At 36.4% G+C, this 22,742-nt stretch overlaps 1 protein-coding gene across 6 annotated transcripts in view; it reads right to left on the reverse strand.

Moving 5' to 3' along the window:
* Window positions 1-22,742, reverse strand: part of LOC121731522 (potassium voltage-gated channel subfamily H member 8) — a 107,624-nt gene that overhangs the window by 45,077 nt on the left and 39,805 nt on the right. The window contains exons 2-5 of one of the 6 annotated variants that reach the window (XM_042120981.1): window positions 17,582-17,691; window positions 16,577-16,697; window positions 5,263-5,400; window positions 534-667 (exon numbers count right to left, since the gene is read on the reverse strand). In XM_042120981.1, the coding sequence (XP_041976915.1) occupies window positions 534-667; window positions 5,263-5,400; window positions 16,577-16,697; window positions 17,582-17,691 (503 nt within the window). Of the gene's footprint in view, window positions 1-524; window positions 782-5,262; window positions 5,401-16,576; window positions 16,698-17,581; window positions 17,692-22,742 lie in introns of all 6 variants that reach the window. The other 5 variants (XM_042120980.1, XM_042120979.1, XM_042120977.1 and 2 more) reach the window with 5 other exon arrangements.

Consider the following 22,742-nt stretch of genomic DNA (forward strand, 5'->3'; position numbering starts at 1 on the left):
AATAAAATACGCGTAAACCCGCTTAAAACATTTTCATAATTGCTCTTCACTGCACTTTAACTCTACTATAGTATGAATTGATTTTACGACACCAGCTGGTGTTTATCCAGTTATAGACACTTAAACTAGAATCTAGAACGAGATGGTCTCAGCTGAAACTATAATAACTGCGAAGTGTCCATAAACGGGACGCTTTGAATTTTACTAAGCACTATGATAATAGTTTCTATGTAAAATCATACTAAGACAACGTTTATGTTAATTTCATTTAGGGCCTGTTTCACCACTTCCTGATAAGGCTATCCACCAATTAACTTGACAGATGAAGTATGGCGAATTCGTCAAAAAAGTTGTGAATAGCCTATTAAGCACTTTTGATCAGAAAGTGGTTAAACAGGCCCTTAGATTAGTATTTGTTAATCGTATTCAATTTCAAATAGTGACTATGATCTCTATCTACGAACTATAAAGCCTCTACTTCGAGTACCTTGGCAGTTAATTAGTGTTAGTGTAGACATAGATACCTTACTAACATTGTTGAGTTTAAGTTTGGTCTTCATTTTGTCCGGTTTATAGTGTCCTGAAAGCTGGTAAAGAACTGCCCTGGAGCGCCGCCTGCCCATGTTAGCGGGCGAGGGGGCTTCCGGGTCAAGATTGCCATTGGGGTCTGGAAGTAGGCAACTAGATTCAGCTCGAAACCGGGCGCCCAAGAGTGCCGCTGCGGGTACAAATGGGGATAACGCTAGAGTGACCACACCAGCCGACGGCCGCACCGCGGCTCCTGTATCACAAACCACCCTGTTACAATCGGCCCGACGCAACGGCCCATTCATACACTACGCTCCCCGACCACGTCGATCGATTTGGATGAATATTAAAATCGATTTTTTCGTCATGTCGTAGCGCATACTTGTGTTTATGTGGGCCTTACGCAAGTATGCTCCGAAAGTTAGTAATAACGACTGACGTGGGCGGAAAGCCAAGAGAGCAAAGCGCTTAAAGATAAATAAACGAAATTTGAATCTCGAAACATTTCCACATGCAAGATCTGTAAGCGGCTCAAATGATACGGACCGCCAAATTAAGTCATTAAGCGTATGAAAGCGCCAAATTATACCTCTCGCGACCGGTACTCATAATAAAACGATAAGGCGAAGGATTTTCTTTGCGATGAAAGCGACAAATATCATTTCGACGAACGCGTTCGTGTTATGTGAGGATTACCGTAATGAATATTCACGAAAACGCACAAGAGCCAAGTCTCGTTTCTTTTTATTTTTATTTACTTTACCGTTTATTAAACACGGTGACGTTCGACAATGATTAATGATGGAATTTTTCATGTTGCTCATTTTGAACCCCAAAAGCGAGCTTTGATTTTTGAATTAAAAGGAAAATCCTTCGCCTGTATTAAAGCACGAACATTTTAAAATCATAAAAAATGCAATGTAATTAAATGAAAACGTGGTAACGGACTTCAATTGGTTTGGAAACCGAAAACCTTTCTTTGAAGTCGGTTGAGATTAAGGTATGTGACATGTGTTTAAGTACTGTTTAATTACAAATCTTAAATGATTTGTTATGAAAGATGATTGGTTGTTTGAAATAACGTATACTTTTCAGCACTCTCGCCAGTAGGTTACATGATTGAAGTAAATGCAAGCATAAGTAATGTATTGTTTAAATGTATAATTTGAAACCAAAAAATCCTATGCTCAAGGCTAAAAATGTTATTTAATAAATTCAATTTAATAGATATGCAGTGATTAAATATAATAATATTAATACTCATGGAATCGCTACTTATATAATGATTAAAATGTATTCTTGTCTATTATATTATCACAATTATGCTTGGTACAAGTTAAAATTAGCGGTCTTACCTACCACAAAAGATTTAAACATCTATTGAACAGTTGTTTTGAGACCATTTTGTACTAAATTTTTTCTAATCAACTGTTCAACAGGTGTTTAAATTTTTTGTAGTAAAACCGTAATATTTTTAACTTGTACCATGATTCCGTGTTAGTAGTATCCATGAGTCTGACAGATGGAGATTGGAGGCGGTGCGCAAACTAAAGCTGATGAGTGATGATTGTTTAAAAGCGCTAAAATCACGAACTACTGGTTCGAATTTTTTGTCATTTGGCACAGATGTAGAGTAGACCATGGGGAAACAAGTATGCTTTTCACGGGAAAAATTAGTTTTCTGTGGAACTCATTATTTAGGCGGGGGAGCCGCAGGCAATTTTTAGCCTCAACATACTAAGGTAGAAATTATAATATGCCACGTCGACTTGTTAGGAATAAACGACTATGAATAATATTTTATGCGTCGGCGGCTTTGATATTATTCATAACTTTTTAAAAATAGGCCACCACAAAGTTTAATATCGGTAGGATGAGCACATTACGGGCATATGAAGTTCTCTAGAGCAATAGTGCGAGTAACTTTATGTTATAAGTTTTAGCTCGGAGTGTAGGACATAGGTACTTTGGCATTCCCTTTGCTGGAGCTACTAACTTATAATACCTTAATTTTTTTTTTGCCTCATAAGTAATAGCTTACCCGGAAGTCGAGTATTTGTTGCTTAGTACAAAATAAGCAGTAATAAAACTATGGCATGAATCAGTTCATAAAGTAGAGATGTTCTTTGCTAAGAATTTAGATGGAAGACTCTACGTGATATATTTAAATATTAAATTATTAGAAAATCTTTGTATCTAATAAAATAGGAAGCTTATACCGCAAAATGCCGTGATGAAATATTAATAAAATGCAGACAATGGAATAATGTATGTAAGTTGTATGAAAGTTACTGAAGTGTCATAAAAATGAAATATATATGGCCAAGACTTGCAAAAATAACAAGCAACTGACTCAAGGATTATAATACAGGGTGGTTTTACCATAATATAAATTACACAATATACAAATACTGTATGTTACTCTCTCTACAAATGCAGAGTGACGGTCTAATTGAACATTTGCATATTGATGACTTGATTATAGAGTATTGCTAAGTACTCATATACGGTTTTGCTCGATCGAGCAATAACGTCGAGCAAAACCCGCGGCTCGTAATTTCGTCCACACATTCAGCATTGCTCGATAGTTTTATTCTAAATCGATATATTTAATTCCATCGAGCCGGCTCGATACGAGCCTTCGAGCTGTGAGTTTTGCGGTCCACACAGTTATTATTACTCGATTTGGTATAAAACTATCGAGCAAAACTGCATGTGAGTACTTTGCATATCAAAGTATCAAAATCGATCAAGTATCAATCTCGCAATGTCAATTTGTTTGAAATTGCCGTCGTCGGGGGTAATCACGTAGAGCGTCTCAATACGATTGATACTTTTAAACATCATTGAACACTGCACGTAGAGAGGCTGACATACAGGCGATACCATCGAGCACGTACCCATTAGAGCGATAAACGTATGAAAACAAATTTCGTCAAAACGCTGCAGCACTTATTGCGTTTTGGGGATCTGATGTCCAGTTTTTAAGGCTTTTGATTGGCTAACGTTATTAAATTAACCAGTTTTTAAGTAGATAAACTAGGATCAAAACACCGAAAAATTTTGCACGTTTTAGCAAAAAAATGTTGTTTATCGAATTTGTCAAATAGTATGACCGACATTACACCTCTTTTATGGTTATATACTCAATGGGGATATAGTCACATAATATACAAAACAGAAATTACTTAATATAATACACGGTAGAAATATAACATTAAATACTAGTGTACAATAAAAATACTTTGAATCTATTCAGTGAACATATAGTAATAGTTGTTCAATTTCATTCTAGTTGCAAAACCTACTCAGGACAGGAAAGTAGCTAATAGAAACAACGTTCTTCCATTTTATAAAGAACTAATGAAAAAGTATAAAGGAAATATTATTTCATATGGACTTTACCGTGCTCGTGCGGTGTGGCGACTCTGGGAAACTAAACTAGGAATATAAGACCTATACAGTACTACACTGTACATCGGTAACCGATAAGTAGACGTTATTACAACGATTATGAATTTTAAATGGCAAAACTTGTACAGACTAAGCGGCACTATTCTTTGTATGAAACTGTACGAGATTGTACTTTGGGACGAAAGAATGCGGTTCTGAAATTGTGGTTTAGTGGGGTAAGCAGGAATATTCAGTAGCTGCGTGATGGTAACTTATCTAAAGTCATTTGAATAAATACATTTTACAGCTACCGTACACTCACCCCGCGTTCCACTTAGCGTTAAAAACTATCAAACCGCTCAAAACAGGAGGCGTTTTGATCGTTTTTAACGCTAGGTGAAACGCGGGGTTAATATTTGATGATACCATAACTATCTGCAGCTGTCAAAAATCTGCTAACTCCCACAAATGGAATTTTCTCATCGTTTCCAACGGTAAATACAGAACAGATACAACTTAGATAAGTCACCAAAATAAAAAAAGACGGGTTGCACTCCGGGAGTGCCGGCAGAAGTGAAAACTTGATTATTAACGTTGTGCATTATTTTTTTAAGCCATTTTTTATGAAAATCGATTAAAAAAAACCATTTTTTTAATTAATCGAAACCCATTAATCGATTAAACTTTTAACCCATTTTTTATGAAAATTGTTTTTTTAAAAAATCGATTTTTTTAATTAATCGAAACCCTTACAATTTTTTTAACCCATTTTTTATGAAAATCGATTTTTTAAATTAATCGATTTTCATAAAAATGGGTTAAAAAAGTTGTAAAGGTTTCGATTATTTAAAAAAATCGAGATTAAAAAATATCGATAATCGAAAAAAAGCAATCGATTGTTCGATTAATCGATTTCGATGTTACAACACTACTCTCCAACCGTCTTACGGTTTTGCGATCAGCACGAGAATCTGACGCGAGTTTCACAGTTTTTACCCATTCCACAGTGCTCAACGCCGCTAAAGAAGTTTTCATTTAAAAATGAAATATTGCATAATCACAAATTGATCACCTAAACGCATTCTTTTGTCGGCCGCATTTTACCATCAAAGAAATTGATTCATAGCTAGATATCGGATCTACGTCATCTCTTGCGTCTATGTCAAGTAAATATTACTTCGTGATCTGTGTCTATCGTGATGTGTGATTAGATAGCTAGTCCTAACTTGACAAAATAACGTAGATCCACAAGCATATAAATTAATTTCCTTGATACTGAATTCCAATTTTATTTGCGGAGTCGCTCAGTACGTACAAAAAGGTGATTTCATTTCCACTTACCGCTGTCGAACTCCTCGTTAGTGTTCATGGCGGCCATTTTCGTATTGGTGATGTCCTTGAACGAGGCCAGGAACAGCACCACCTCCCGTTTCTCATTTTTAATTGGCACAATGTCGAGCAAACACCAGAAAGGGGAGCCTGAAAATAAAAAACAATTTTGAATTTTCACTTTTAGCTTCATATTCTGAATAGGTTAGCTCAAAGCGACTGGCTGGTGCAGGGTTGCCAACTTTTTTGGCAAGAAATAAAGTATTCAGATCTCAGCCCCCGTAGACAAGTGGCAAAACGCTTAAGCTAACGCTAACGCTAGCGCTACAAAATGTATGGATTTGACATTAGTATTCGCTAGCGAAGCGATGACTTATGTCAAATCGCATACATTTTGTAGCGCTTGCGTTAGCGTTAGCGATTTGCCACTTGTCTACAGGCCCTGAAGTATTTTCAACAGTACTTTAGTAAAATGGACAGTACGATGCAGGTATTAATTAGAGCATCTCGCAAAACTAACTTGAAATTTAAAAAAAGTCTGAGCGTCTAGGTTTAATACGCCATAATAAAATGTTGACATTTTGATTCTGAAAATAGTATTTTGTATACTTTATTTTTCTTCAACATGAAAAACAGTATAATACTGTTTAAAACAGCATGGTTGGTAACCCTAGGTGCAGTACAAATTTTTCATCCAATATCGTACACAAAGGTTAAGAAAGGTTCTACTAAATTGTATAAAGCAGATTGATCAATTTGTTTATAAGATTATGTTTACGATTAATTAATACTATAGCATAATCTGAAGATAATCGAGATTGATAGAGATTGTCGATAATTTTAAGATTAAGCGCTCTTACAGACGAACGGCACTTGTCGACGCCACGCATTCGATAGCAGTTGACGGCAGGACAAGTGTCGACGGCTCGACTGCCGTCGAGGCGTGCCGTCAATGCGTGCCGTTCGTCTGTAAGAAGCCTTAGGTATTTAGTCTAAACGATTTCGTTTATTGGTAATCATTGAAATGCTCTAAGTAGAATTTAATGATTGTTTTCACCGACTGCTCTATTAAAATAAGTCCCATAGCAGTCTTTTTGGGGTTATTTATCTCTTTTTTTGTGACTCGAATTGTGAAAATATGCATCAGTCCTCCAATATAAGTCCAAAAATATACCACTAAAATAAACCAAACTATCTTTGATGTAGATAATGGTTAAAGTTGTTAGCATAAATATTGTAAGGGTTGTAATTAAGGGTACCTACATACGGTTGAGGTAGTTGTACCTTCAAGTTGGACTCATGTAAGGGCAGGGTAGGGGCCGGTAAAAATTTATAGCAGGATAATATTATATGATGTGCCCGGCGGTAATCCTCTTACAACTCGGTGAAAATGATTTAAAATTAATAAATTGCTAACCCAAACCTAATTGACGTATCTCGTTTATATTGTATAATCTTTACTAATATATTATTATAACGAGAAAAATTCACGTACGGTATGATTTCTTTCCGTGACGTCAAATGAAATGAGCACAGGTAAGTTTACTTTGTTTTTAAATAAGGGCTAGTTCTCACTAAAAAGAAACGAGGCACGACTTTGCGATCGTACCTACATCAAAATAATAATATGGTAATTGGTGTAACTTCCTTTACATTTTAAATTCGCATCGCTTGCGTTCTTATAATAATCGAGTCGCATGTCGTCAAGGTGCTCCCTCACCGGGAGCATTCGCTTGTAATGTAACGTTACAGAGTCGAGCATTGCAATGCGCACCTGTAATGTAATGATACAGTGTGTAATATTATCTTGATACAACTTGTAACATCAACTAGCTATGGAATGCTCATGTGTAATCGAATGTTACATTACACGTGAATGCTGTCATTCAGGGAGATATAATTGTAATGGCTCAAAGTTGAATTTTTAATCTTATATCTTTAAACGAGCTATTCTTGTATATATATAATTGGAATCTCGGAATCGGCTCCAACGATTTTCATGAGTATATAGGGGGTTTCGGGGGCGATAAATCGATCTAGCTAGGAATAATTTTTAGAAAATGTCATTTTATTCGTGTGTTATCGAATATCAAGCAAAGCTCGGTCAAACAGCTGGTGTTACATTACACGTGTAATGTAATACTCAGAAACGAATCTATAATGTTATATTACAAGTGAATGCTCGCGGTGAGGGGCACCTTTACACATTGTTTCGATGTTAAATACCATCTATTAATAAACCTATTTATAAACCCAAAACACTAAAAAATTACAAATAATACGTAAGGCAAAGAGTGCTCTGCGTGGATCTGCCCACGGAGCTATTAGCTCCGTGGATCTGCATTATTTTTTATCATATAAAATACATAAGAAAAGAATGTTCATAAAGCAATATAAAACAATACCGTGCACTCGAAGCAGTACAAGACCTACATTTTCAATATATTTCACCAAAGCTATCATCGATAGCACTAAGTGTTATCAAAAGAGAATAAATCGGAGCTGTTACTTTTATTCCTCATTTTGACGGTTGGGTACACACATAAATCACTCTTTATTACTACGAAATACATTACTGTCGGACTATATTCACTATTCGTATTGAAGTTATGAAATTCCTGGCTATGCAAGTATAACAAGTAAGGCATTTGTGAAGGAAGCTGTTACGATGTTTATCAATATTATAATATGGTATGGACAGCAGTAAAATAATATAATACTAGCTATTTGACCGAGCTTTGCTCGGTATTCGATAAAACACGATTATAATGAAATTTTCTAAAAATGATTCCTAACTAGATCGATATATTGCCCCCGAAACCCCCTATTATATACTAAATTTCATGAAAATGGTTGGAGCCGATTCCGAGATTCCAATCATATATATTATATATACAAGAATTGCTCGTTTAAAGATATAAGATTATGGCTTATGCTAAACACTTTCGTTTATGTGTTATGTTTAAGCATTTAAATTCTTAAAGAATGTAATGCCTGCAGAATATGCAATGGGTCTTTATGTCTGTGATCTCTTCGCGCTAAACCGAGTTAGCATAAATGACAAGAATGGGCTCATATTTTATTCTACTTTAGTATGGAAATACTTTTAACAGTTAGGAAAGGATATAGGCTAGCGAATTCCGACGCGAACAAAGCTTCTATCTACTATCATAATATGAGTTATCAATGTTCTGTGGTTATCAATACAAAAAGTTAATTACTCCTGACTGTATGAACAAACAATTTATGCTAAACGCTCGTATAAATGAAGCTCGATAAACTAATTTTCGCTATAATGAATTCGGTATAATAATATTAAAACATTGTTGGTCCCCCATTTGCATATCGTCCACGGTGGGACAGCTTGACACGTCGTTTAGGGATCCCCTAGGGTTGCCTCGATAACGTTATTAGCCCATAGCCTGAAGGGGCGAAAGTTTTCAAGATAAGCTACAGGTGTCTGGAGTTTGGTATAATCCGTCAGTATTGAATATATTATGTCTTTAATAATTTGTCGGTTTGGATGCTTTATAATTTTGTCGTATTATACATTACCAATGTTACCGAAAAGCAGTATTGTCTGACATTATGTAAAACTCACCGTTTTGCAACAGAAAGTGTAAAGTACGTTGCGGCGTCGCATCGTATAAATCTACGACGCCGCAGAACGCATCGTGGAAATGTCCGATGTAAAGAGTGCTACTATATGAAATTTTTACGTTGCGACATCGCATCGCATTTCTGTGCGATGTTGTTTTTGCGATACGACGCCGCAACGCAGTGGTTGTGGCCTGGCCTGGACTTTCTAATTTAACTTTTTTGTATTATATGTTCCAAAAGGCAAAAAACTATAACATTTGAAAGTTAAATTTGAAACAATAGCACGCATTGTTCAACTCAGCAATTCAGTTCAGGAATTTTACATGCAAATCTATGCATGTAAAATTTAGTTTCAGTAACGAAGTGTGAAGTTTTTATTAGTGATCTGAAATGGTGCCACATTTTATGAATGTTCTATTTTGTGTAGTGATGTTTGTATTGTTTGCTTATAAATGTTTAATTAATTTATACAATTACGGAACCCTCCCAAAATATTTAACTTTACATACCTAAGTATTTCTTATTAATTCTTTCTTCATTAAAGTCAACTTCTTCATTAATTAAAGAGAACTTTTATAGGAAAAAATAATCACAATTTCTATTTAGTACCTCGATCGTGGGAATTGCAGACACAATAGATGCTCAATTGTTATGCGGCAGCCGGGTGCCGCTTGGGGATTGATGGGTAAAGGGTGGTTAAGGTGACTTTCGGGTCGTTGCCGCAAGCAACCGCGACCTTTATGACCCTAGGGCCTAGGGCCTAGGCTAAGGTTTCGTTTTCCGCCGACATTTGTCTAGCCGCTAGCGCCTGTTGCCGCCATGCTGCTTTGTATAGTGACGTAGAGCAAAATAAAAATGTTCAGTTAGAAACGTACTGAACGTATCGATTAACTATACATTAAAGCCTCCTTGTCTTTGTCTGGCATATTGGAAAAGTCTTATGTTAGGCAAATAACCTATATTATTAATAAGGTGGTGAAATATATTATATTTAAAATTATAACGACTTTTCAATTTTTTTAGCTTACTTGCTGTGCTTTGCTTGCACGGCTGAACATATTCGGCTGATTTTAGTCTTGAAATATTCGTGAAAGCCCAGGGAAGGTTTATATGAAGTTTACCGGGACATCTATTACCTAGATATAAAATAAAATCTTTAAGAAAACAACCCTAACAATGTCTCTTTTGCCTAAATTCGTGATAGCGAATGTGTCCAACCCCTAAGCTTCCAATTTTGCCTGCTTATCAGAATAATGTGAGTGACAGACTCTGAATACAGAAAGCAAGTTTAGTGCCCACGGCACAAATTGGCGGCTTGTTGTAAATCATTTTAATGAAAGGTTCATTATCGAGCTTATTCAAAATAGGAATTCTAATTTATTAACCTTCAGTTACACAATGTTTTAAAGAGTATATTTTGTATCGATAATTTTCGAGTAGCTGAATTGAATTATTTTGACATAGGGGAAAGTGCCCTATAATAGTTTGCATTCATCTTATTATTGGCAGTTGGCACCTTAGATAAATGTTAGAAAATAATATAAATATGCCAATAATAGGACATTCTGTTATATGAACTCAAATTTGAAAAATATAAGATCAAATACATTTTGTGCTTATCGCCTTCATATTATTATTATGAATTATGAATATTGAATATATTGAGGAATACAACGAAAAGTCTAAGAGTAGTCTAGGCATCGAGAAGAGTAGAAGTACTAGACACAATACAACCCCAAATCAGAGTAGACAGAATTATAGAGTATGCCGACTTAGAATTGATGTTGAAATTTTTAAATTTGACGTATTATGACGAAAATCGTCGCTAGGGTTGTTAACTTGTTACCTACGAATTTAAAACTATGACATATTCGCTGGACGTGTTCCTCTTTGGTCGTTTTGTTGTTTGTGTTTTGGCACATGTACAGATGGGTAATGGAAAAATGTCCGAAAGAAAAGAAAAGAAAAAAGAAAAATTTCCAATATATTTTTCCAATTTTTCAAATATTTTTCCAAATTGAAATGTCAACCAAGCTTATGTATCCAACAATTCCTTACCCAAAGGGTAAAAACGGGACCCTATTACTGAGACTTCGATGTCTGTCCGTCTGCCTCCAGGCTCTAACTCAAGAACGGTAATAGCTAGAGAGTTGAAATTTTTACAGATTATGTTTTTCTGTTGCCGCTATAATAACAAATACTAAAAACAAAATAAATTAAATATTTAAGGAGGGCTCCCATACAACAAACGTGATTTTTCAAACATTTTTTACTCGGTATCAATGATGACAACAGGTAGGCACGTGAAATATGCACAAAATACTCAGTTGTATTTATACTTTAATAATTAATAATAAAATTTTAATAAAATAAATAATTAAGAGGCGCTCCCATACAAAAAAACACAATTTTTTACTATTTTTGCTCTATAATGGTACGGAACCCTTCGTGCGCGAGTCCAACTCGCACTTGGTCGATTATTACTATTTACTATTTCATTTAAACTAATAATTTCAGTAAATAAATATTTTTCCATTATTTTTCAAATTTTTCAATTTTTCAGAAAAATAAATTGAAAAATTTCCGAGCTTTGAAATTTTTCGGAAAATTACCCATCACTAGGCACATGCGATTAAAATTGTCAGAATCCAATTTTGAAATCTTTATTTTAAATATTTAAAAATAAATTATATCAGCCAGCGCGAGGCACATTCCGTTCATAATCCTAGTGAAACCCGACGAATTTGACAGATATTGAAACCTGTCCGTTTCTTTGCAGTCGAACTACTGGTAGTTATGTCTATTGTGCCCAAATGTTCTGTTTGAAGTTATTATTATTAACCAAGTTTTGTAAAGTTTGGCAACCGTGCGAATTGCGATAGTCATGCCCTAAAAGTTTAATTTAGTAGAGTGGCACATAAAACTCTATTGGGTTTGTTTACGATTTCGGCTTTAACGAACGCACTTAATTTTAAAATGAAATTATTTCAACATCCTTATAAAACGTCCTTTTACGATATCACAAAAAAAAATTATGATCCTCAAAGTCTTCATTACTTACTTTAAATAATGGATTGAAGAGATATTTTTTTACAACCAAAAAATACGTTTCTGACCCAATTGATCTACTTACAAAAAATAAATATAATAACATAACCTAACCACAGTATATGACATATCCCTACAGTAGTGAAACGAATGTACTTGCGCAGAGCAACGGAGGGGTACCCGCGGGGAAGCGGGCGGCGCGGGCCCGCGTACACAAACTCGCGGAGTTTGTGTACCTGCGCCCACAGGGGTGACGTTGGCGCGTTGTCTACGAATTTTGTGTTGTAAAACGATAACTTATCTTATAAACAATGGGATATTATAATAAATGTTCAGTGTACGGATGTAAATCTGATTCAAAAAACAAAAAGGATTTAAATTTTCTTAAATATCGGCTCACAGTTTACACTAATATTGTGTTGGCCTTGACGGCATGTATTTGCATCTCTGTTTTATTGTTTACGTTGTAAGAAGTGTAACAAGAAGAGAAACAATATAGAATAAATTAAAAATCTGTCAAATACCCTGTTACATACTAATTAGTACCTACCTACCCAGGTACACATATCAAGTGTAACATACCGCGCCCTTACCGCGCACGTAATAAGAGTTTTGAAGTGCTTCTGTTACACGTGACGTGTGATTAATTATTGGATATTTTATATATTCGAAATTTCGAATGCGTCTTCATTATTTTAATCCTTCGATCGTGATTCGTGGATCCTTGGAAATCTATTGTTATTCTATTGTGTCTCGCTCACCGGTGAGCTTATGGGGCTTGATGGGTTAATTAATTTTTTAAATAGAGAACTAAAATCATCTAAAAATAAAGTTTCACGTAAATATCTGGCAGTACAACTATGATATGTACGATTCATCTACCGGCTCAAAAATTTCCTTTCCACTCCGGTCAAGACCTTGCTGGTCCAGTCCCTTATCTTTCCTATAATTAACTATGGTGACGTGTGCTGTTTAGATCTTAATGCTGACAAACTCGATAAACTCGACCGATTGTTTAATAATTGCCTCCGATTCATATTTAACTTCGAAAATACGACCATGTTTCTTCGTATCGCTCCAAGCTACACTGGTTACCAGTACGTCGGCGCCGCTCTGTGCAAGCACTGTGTGTGCTATATTCACTGCTGCATCATCCCCATACTCCCGAATATCTCGCCCCTCACTTTCAATACCGTTGCAGCAGGCACGATAAAAACCTCCGGTCCACTTCAAATCAGCTTTTAAGTTGCCCTTCTTACAAGTCAAGTTCCGTCCACTCTTCTTTTAATATCCAGGCTATTCTTCTCTGGAACGCTCTTCCTCCGGAAATCAGGATGTCAAAAACCAGAGATACTTTTAAGCGCAGGGTACGTGAGTTTTAACTTTTACTTGAAACAGTTGGCAGACTCTTAGTTTTCATAATTTATGGCATAAATTAATATTTATAATATTTTTAGCATCATCATTGATCAACTATATATTATTATAATTTAGTTATTATATAATAATATATTACGTATGGTTATTGGTTTTATTTATATATAATTTTATGTGTGATAATATGTATATTATAAGTATAGTATAATATTATACAATATATATTTTATAAGTATAATATATATTTATTATTTTTTTCTGTCTTTTCCTCTTTCAACTCGACTGGCACCTATACAACTTTGTCCTTGTATCGCCCAAAGGTTGACTGGTAGATAATGCCATACGGCATTAAGTCCACCTTTGTACCTATATTATGTGCATAAAGTTTTTAAAATAAATAAAATAAATAAATATGTAAATATAACACGCTGATTAAACAGATTAAATGATAACATTTGCATTACAAGCACAATTTTTTATTTTTATTTTATTTCCCGTTTCGTGGCAACCCTGGCATATCTGCTCGGTACCTGTCATCGGTGGCAGCATCGTGCGACGTCAAAGGCGTTTCGTTACTGTAGGGGCTATACTGTGACCTAACCTAGGAGATCTCAATATAAGTACCTACTCTTTATTTATAATGTTTCAGGTAGTACTATATTTACATCCTAAAACTTTAAAATGTATCGGCCGCAATCAGCTGAGACATTTAATGATTAATTAATTATTTTTAACCTTGTTTGTAATTTTTTAATACTATTATACCGAATTCATTATAGCGAAAATTAGTTTATAGAGCTAAATGTGTACGAGCGTTTAGCATAAATTGTTTGTTCATGCAGTCAGGAGTAATTCAATTAAAAGTAATTAACTTTTTGTATTGATAACTCATATTATGATAGTAGTGTGGCGGTACCCACAATTCGCCTAACATTCCTGCATCGCGCTATCGAAGTTTTCTAAGTGTGTCGGTATATATACGACAGCTGAAATGTATCACGTGGGCTCCGGCCTGACCGAGCACAACACCTCGCTCAGTCGGAAGATCTTCCTTTGGCCTCCACGCACATATGTGCTTGGAGGCCAAAGGAAGATCTTGGGAATATTCCCACACTGGTAACCCTCGACAGAACACACCTCCTTCATCATCATCACTACCCGCCCCTCCGCACCGCGCCAGCCAGTATCGCCTCATCGGGTACCTCGTCCACTAGCCGCAATGTACCGCGGCCTGGGCGACTCCGCATCGCCATCAACGGGCTTTCCCACTACACGACCGGTCAGCAAGCAGAGCACATCTCTCCTGGTCAGCACGTAGCATCGGCCCCGCACGGCAGCTATCCGACTCACTGGATCCCGTGCAGCAGCTTACAGTTCCGACTCACTGGGACTCACTGCAACAGTTCCGACTCACTGGAACTCACTAGTCACTGGCACTGGTGACTCAAGCGACAAGACTTCAAGATTCGACCTCCGGTCTTCGGGGGGGGAGTGATGTGGCGGTACCCACAATTCGCCTAACATTCCTGCATCGCGCTATCGAAGTTTTCTGAGCGCGTCGGTATATATACGACAGGTGAAATGTATCTCGTGGGCTCCGGCCTGACCGAGCACAACACCTCGCTCGGTCGGAAGATCTTCTTTTGTGGTGGCCACGCATTATATCCCACAGTAGATAGAAGCTTTGTTGTTCGCGTTGGAATTCGCTAGCCTATATCCTTTTTCAACTGTTAAAAGTATTTCCATACTAAAGTAGAATAAAATATTATGTGCCCATTCTTGTCATTTTATGCTAACTCCGTTTAGCGCGAAGAGATCACAGAGAGAGACCCATGGGCGTACCCAGGTAGGGGCAGGGGGGGGCACCCGGGCCCCCAAATTTTCCTGGCGAGTGGGAATTAAAAACGTGTTACCTACTCTGCGCAAAATGAAGTGTTGAAAACAAAATATTATATTTTCAGTCAGAATAATTGGTTGTGCACTTAATTTTGTTATAATTTAAAATATTATATTTCCTTAATTTCCTTAATAATTAAATAATAAGTTCTCAAATTACACTCTGGATTTGTGTTGTTTGATTTCCACTGTTGGGATGTAGCTCAGTTTGGGAGTTTCTGTTCATCAACCGTTGGATGAACCTTTAACATAATATGGCAATTTACCACTGTCGGAAGAAGAAGAAGAATACATATCTTTGACACTTGACAGATGACAAGTGTTTGCTGGCCGCTTTTTGCGGATCGGGCTTGATGGCATTCGAGAAAATTTTGTTCTGATAATTTTTCCTTGAAAAGGCTTAATCCAGCTGGAATTTCAAGTTTCTTTCTCTTTTGGTTTTTCAATATAATCGCTGTGAACTTTTTGTGTGGTCGGCCGACCAAAGTGCATCAAAATTCAAGAGTACTTCAGCTACGCTCCGGAGCGGACCACGCGCTACAGAAGACAATCATCTTGCTCCTACAAGATCCAACGGGCTTGCTGCTACTGCAATTCTGCTGACTATGGAACAGGTTAGTCGGGCATGATACGGATTCCGGAGTGTTTTTTTTTTTGAGAACTTTGTATTATCCCGCAGGCAATTTAGCTATTTACACGCTATTGCCTCTCCAATAATAAAAGTCAATTTTCATGATTTTTTGTTTCAATATAATGACCGAATGAATAATTTTTTTTTTAATTATTATTAATAATAAATTTTTAATTTACTTATTATTTAAATTAAATAATAAAAATATAATAATTGTAAATAATAAATAATCTTATATATAAAAATGGATTTTCAAATGTGTTAGTCGCGCTAAAACTCGAAAACGGCTAAACGGATTGTCTGATTTTAGTCTTAAAACAAGTCCAGGGAAGGCTTTAAAGTGAAACAAAGTTCACAGGGACAGCTAGTAATAATATAAATAATTTGTTCGCATGTCAATTACCACACGCGTCCGCACCGTACCGTAAACAAATACGAACTGAGTGATCGGCGATCGTGTGGACACGCTTATAATTATTATAGCCGAACTTCCTTGATTATTGTGCGAAAAACCGACACAACGGCGATTACGCACAGTCGACGGCCATCATGGCCAATCGCAAACGATTATGCCCGATCGTGATCGCCTGTAATTGTCCATGATGGCCCACCGTGTGGAGTGGGTAACCCTCCCGTGTGAGACACCTCGCGGTGTTGCGGCCGAAGCGCGCGTTCGCGCCGCCGCATATAAATCCAGCCTGAGTTGTTTGAGTTCAAGACGAACAGGAAACGTGATATTGGTTTATTTTACTTATGACATTTTAAGTAACTCACCATTTTTCTTGTAGAATATGAGTTCTAGCTTCAACTCATGTTTGGAGTCTAGGGCTGCGTCGATCTCGTGTCGGTGGTCGTCCCGCGTGTCGGGACCGTGGAGGAACTTGCACGCACACCCCTAGAATTGAATATTCGTTTTAAACCATTATTACCATAGCAAAAACTAAATATAACTTCCTTATTTTTGGAAGTCGGTTAAAAATACAATGGTGTCTATGATTCAAACTTGTTCAACGCAGAGATAAGTTAGATGGGATGTACTATTTTGTCACTTCAAGTTATCTTAAATCACGCTAATGTATGCGCACGTTTGAAGATTGAAGATGTTGTGATGCATATAGTTTAATATTGTGTTATAACTTGTCAACCAATACGTTACAATATACAAACATACATACACTGTCAAAATCTATAGATTGATTCGCTCGTGTAAAGCCCGCTGTACACATTGGACCAACGCGTAGAGGGCCTCTACGCGTTGGTCTAATGTGGTCCAAATAGAGGCCTACTTGGTCATAAGTTGGGAGCGATATTCCGTACTCTACACATTGGCCCAATGCGCTGGCTCAATACCGCGGGTTTAAAAACTATAAACGTTAACAACACTACCCAGTACCCTCTTAAAAATTGATTGTCTGTAAAGTCGGTTTATGGATGGTAGTTTAAAGTAGCCCATTCACTATCCTGCATTGCAGTCTGCCGGCTTATGCAGGATTGTGAATGGTGTCGCAGGCCGGTCGTCATGCAGGCATGCGACACCATTCACTATCCTGCATAAGCCGGCGGACTGCACGGCGGACTGCCGTGAATGGGCCCTTTAACGTTACAACTACGAACTGAGTCGATCGCTCGAGCCGATCATGCCTCTCTCTCGTTCGTGCCGCACTCTCGTTTGTGGAACGGGACAATGACGTTAAATTTTTCGTGCATGCACCCCGTAGTAACGAGTTATTAGACGTTATCACGTCAAAATAATACTACTCTATTTCCTCAGTAACCAACCTTCTGCATGATGTGCGCGCGCGCCCAGCCTGTCAGCTCACAGAAGCCGTCGGAGCAGTACACGATCGGGTACGCGGGCACCTGCGCGTTGCCCAGCACGAAGTTGCTGTCTGAGGACAACATTACACATTTATAACCCTCCCTTTTCGGATACAGTCGGGTAAAGTCCACAACCTGACAAATATTATGTCTCACAAAATTAGTAACCCACTTCCTTTAAGTCTGCAAACATTTGTGTCTCTAAAGGTGCCCGGGACAATTTATCGTTTCGGTTGATCGTCAAGAAAATCGTCCAATCGATCTTTTGAACGTAAAATCGTTTGCGATATTGCTACACACGTACAATTTGTCGTTCGATTTTAACATCGAGGAGATAAATCGTTACGATAATTGTCCCGTGTATGGCCACCTTAACTCTCTATAGAATAGACGTGATTTTTGTCGAATCGGCTAGCCGCTATAGTCTATGGCACGATACAGATCCGGCAAATATTGATTAGCATATTATACGCATATACAATTCATGCATAATAATAAAGTTTACTTTATTATTAAGTACTTAATTATATTATGATAAGTGCTAAAATTATTCATCTTTTTTTTTGCCTTAGTCTTTAAACAGCACCTTTATTATTTTTACAACACTTAAAACTTTATTACTGTTTAACTTATTAGTACCTTTTATTATTCGTTCTTAAAATAATTAATAAAATCTTAAAATAAAATCAAAATCATAAGTATCATAGTATATCCCACAACCTGAACATTTTGTGTACACTTTACGGAAAACTATCACGCTAATTGATTTGTGCTTTAACCACAGAATACATAATATTATTAGTACAACTTTAACACCTAAGTAATTTTTATTTATATGTAGATGTGTTATCATCAGTCACTAAAGCTTGACCACTGTAAAGTGGACCCTCGTAGCATACATTTAGTATGCTACGACTGCTACGAGGGTCGACTTTACAGCGGTCAAGCTATAATAGTTAGTCAAGGTGTGACGACTGACGACGCGAGCCCTCACAAAGCTCGGCTTTTAGCTAGTAATAAGTACTTAAAAACTATTAGTTAAAAACCTGTACATTATAATAATAATTTAAATACGAAATACCTACTTATAAAACGAAATTTAAAATAGTGTTCTAATTTCTATAAAATTATTTGAATAAAGAACAACTACGTCAGCAGAGCGCGGGAGTTTTTTTTTATTTGTTAGCATCTGGAGGCACTGGCATTGTGTATTACTATTCAGTCATGAAACTGGTATTCACTATTCAGTCACAAAAGCCTGATATGACTATTTAATTTCTAATATAATACTGCATATTTTATAATATCTATGGACGCTTCACACCACGTCAGTCTGGCCTCGTGCTAATTGTACCTGAAGGACTTGTGTTACGGGTACCAGACAACGGAAATATATCTAATATTTTGATACTAAGTATATTTAGATTTTTTACATATTAAGTATATTTAAGATTTTTGATTCACATAATATTTAATACACATCCATGACCCAGGAACTTTGAAAACTTTTTGTTCCGTCGGCGCGATTCGAACCCGCGACCCCCGGCTTGAGCTACCAACAGCCCACCAACTGAGCCACAGAGGTCAGATGAAAACTATCATAAAATAAAAGTAAAAGCAAGTGCACGTTACGATTTAAAATGAAGGCTATCAGAGCTAAGTACGGCTTGCGATTTAACAAGTAAGTCGACCTACTTAATGTTTTCTAAGAACTAGGTTTAATAATCCGAATCGAGTTAGCAAATGTCACATACAAACGACAGTATTTTATTTTTATCAAATGCACTGAGTACTTAACAGCAGCTCTACCGCACTCACCATCAAAAAAATTGATTTATAGCAGATGGAAAATCTACGTTATTTGGTCGCGTTTTCGCAAGTCAGTGTTGTTCGTTGTCTTTCAATTATTGGGATTGGTGTTACCCGACCAAATTACGTAGGTAAGCCTTTTCTCTGATAGATCCTCAGCAACAACAATCTGTAAAATCGTTTCCGTCCACACTGTTTCTGTGAGACAGTTATAATAATTATTTAGCTGGTGGACCAAACTGGCCAAATCTTGATACTTTCACATTTAAATGTTATTCTCAGTAAATCCCATAACACCATCTAAAACCAATTTCCTATTGTCATAAAACCCCTGCATTAAGTAGTCGAAAGGACCATGACGCTATTTTGGTCCGGATGAATAATTTATTTTGCCGTGCCATTTGTATTAGATTTGTATTTTGGAATACATGAATATTTAGTGGAATTAATAGAAGTGAAGTGAATTTTCTAATCCACTTGATCGTAAAAGTTAAGCGTCGTTAGTAACCCCATTTTTCTTTTTTATCTTCTTTGATCCAGTCTGTTTTCTATCAAACTATAAATATGGCATTCTCAATAAAGTGCAGTCGTTTTATCATTTTATTAGAATATCATTTTATGGTTTGATAGGAAACTGACTGGATCGAAGAAGGAATGAAGCTTAAACTATTATAATATATTAGTTTCTTACATGTTTGGTATGGTCTTAACTACAGCTGGACAAGTCATGCATACATTTTTTTTTAATCGTCTCACAGCTTAGAATAAATATTGAAAACTGTACCTAATGCAATGAAGTTGTAGGTACCTAACGTAAATCATTATACTTAGCAAAGAGCTTTTCAGTAAATATTAAGACACCGTTACGGTGTCTTAATATTTACTGAAAAGCTCTTTGCTCAGTATAATGATTTACGTTAGGTGTAACTGCTACGGTAGCAGTTACTATAATAATTTTATTTCACTTGAAATACATGAGCAATAAGGAAAATTAAATGTTTCAAAAACTAAACATACAGTTATTACTTATTAGTTCGATGCAAAATGTGCATATCAGTTTGAGAGAAAATATTTTCATGTCTCTTTTACTGGTAAATGTATCAATTTCTTTAAAAGTGTTATGTTCGTTCAACTCAGACGGACTACAACTTACATAGCGACGGAAATGCGAAAATATAATATTATGCTTTTTATCCGTGTACGGTTTGTACATACCTAACTTAATACGTTGACACCACAATGACGACACGGCGCGTCAACGTATTAAGTTAGGTATGTACAAACCGTACAATCCGACTACTCATAAAGGAGGATAATATTATGTAAGTATAATGATATATTTAGAATAAGAACAAGGGCTTGTCGTATTTAAGGTTGAGAGTTAGAAGATACTAGTCACTCATCAGTTTTTCGCCAAAAATTAATCAGTTTGAAGCGACCCACAAGAAATAAAGGTTTTTGACAAATTATTGATTATTAATTCATTTAGTTATGAGTTTCAACTCACGTATAGCTATCACGAACGATGGTTATGTACTATCAGAGAAGTTGATTCCTAAACAGATGGGGGACCTACGTAGTTTGGTCGCGTTACGTCAAACCCAGCCGACAGATCACAATTAACATTGAATTGACATGATCCGACCAAATGACGTTGGTCCGTCAACTGCCTAGGAATCAATTTCCTCGATGATACAACAATAATTATTATTATTCTTGCTAAGCGACGATCTTCGATGCCGGCGTAGCGCGGCCCTAAGTGGCTCGTTTGCACCGCCCCAATGTTCCCCAATGTTTTATGTCAGACAAGTGTCCTTAAGCATACCGAAACGTAAAGAATGGTCTGGTATGCTGTAGAAATTATTTCCTCGAGAGGAATGGTCTTGGGACACCGAGTGAATAATAAATAGGGCAGCATTTGGACCTGACTAGTGCTGTACTCCATAATAATATTTTTATCTCGCCATAAAAGATGCGTTGTTCTTCGGGCGAAACATAAAAAACTTGCGGTAAATTAATTATACATGAGAATATACTTGTAAAAGTTCGTGGTAAAAGCAAAAGTGGTCTTTTATGGCATAAAATTCATGGGTGCAAAGTATGTAGTAAGTGTTATGTGGCTAGTGTTATGGTATAGCTTAAGGACGCGGGCAGTATACTTATTATACCATGTAGGTACGAGTACGTGTTATGGCCATGGCAAAAGTACCGGGCTTTAACAGATTTTTGTAAAAAGAACCCGGCCAAGTGCAAGTCGGACACGCCCATGAAGGGTTCCGCAGCAGCAATAAGGTGTTTTTATGAAATTGAAAGGTTTTTTAATTTATTTTTATATTTTAGTTGATTTAATGAAACTTAATTTAAGGTTTACCATTAATGACGTATAAAAGAACTACTTGCTCGTTCAAACCAATTTTCGTTGGTAGTTTTTATAGTAATGTACCTATATCATATATTTTTTTTTACTTCACAAGTTAGAGGGGGGGGGGGGACACATTTTAACACCTTGGGAAGAGTCTCTCTCGCAAACTATTCATGTTAGAAAAAAATTATATTAGAAACCTCAATATGATTTTTGAAGACCTATCCATAGACACCCCACACGCATAGGTTAGATGAAAAAAAAATGTTTTTTGTGTCAGTTGTACCTATGGGGACCCCTAAAATTTTAAATAATTTTTCCATTTTTGTATAAAAATATTAATGTGGTTCATATATTACATCTATTTACCAAGTTTCAATAGTATTGCTCTTTATAGTTTCGGAGAAAAGTGGCTGTGACATACGGACGGACAGACAGACATGAGGAATCTATAAGGATTCCGTTTTTTGCCATTTGGCTACGGAACCCTAAAAATGCAGTAATAATTCTGTTGCGATTTGTTATTTTATAAAAAAAAGCTTCGGTCCTTTTAATTAGCCATATTTTGTCACCTTTTCTCCTTACCCCCCGGAAGATAAAATTTTAAATTAACCGTAAACCAGTAATAAATAAAGTTGATTTGAGTAATTCTATTTACCGGGAAGAATTTGTGAAGAATTACTGAACTTGAAAGTTTAACAACTTTTCTTGCTTGAGTTAACTTTACGGAGGGAATTTTTACACGGAATGTTATTAAGGGAGTTCTGTAATGGAATAAAGTTAAGGTACTCGAAACTCGTACAGCGACAAAAGTACTCTGAATACTCACAATGCTCACGTTTTAATGAAACTCATTGTATTTTGTTGAAATCGCCCTTAAAGTGTGTTTAATTTAAGAATTATAAAGTGCAGTGCAAAGCATTCATACGTGGGAGAGTCATGCTTCGGCAC

This window comes from Aricia agestis, chromosome 11 (assembly GCF_905147365.1).
Source record: "Aricia agestis chromosome 11, ilAriAges1.1, whole genome shotgun sequence".
Classification (NCBI taxonomy): Eukaryota; Metazoa; Arthropoda; class Insecta; order Lepidoptera; family Lycaenidae; genus Aricia; species Aricia agestis.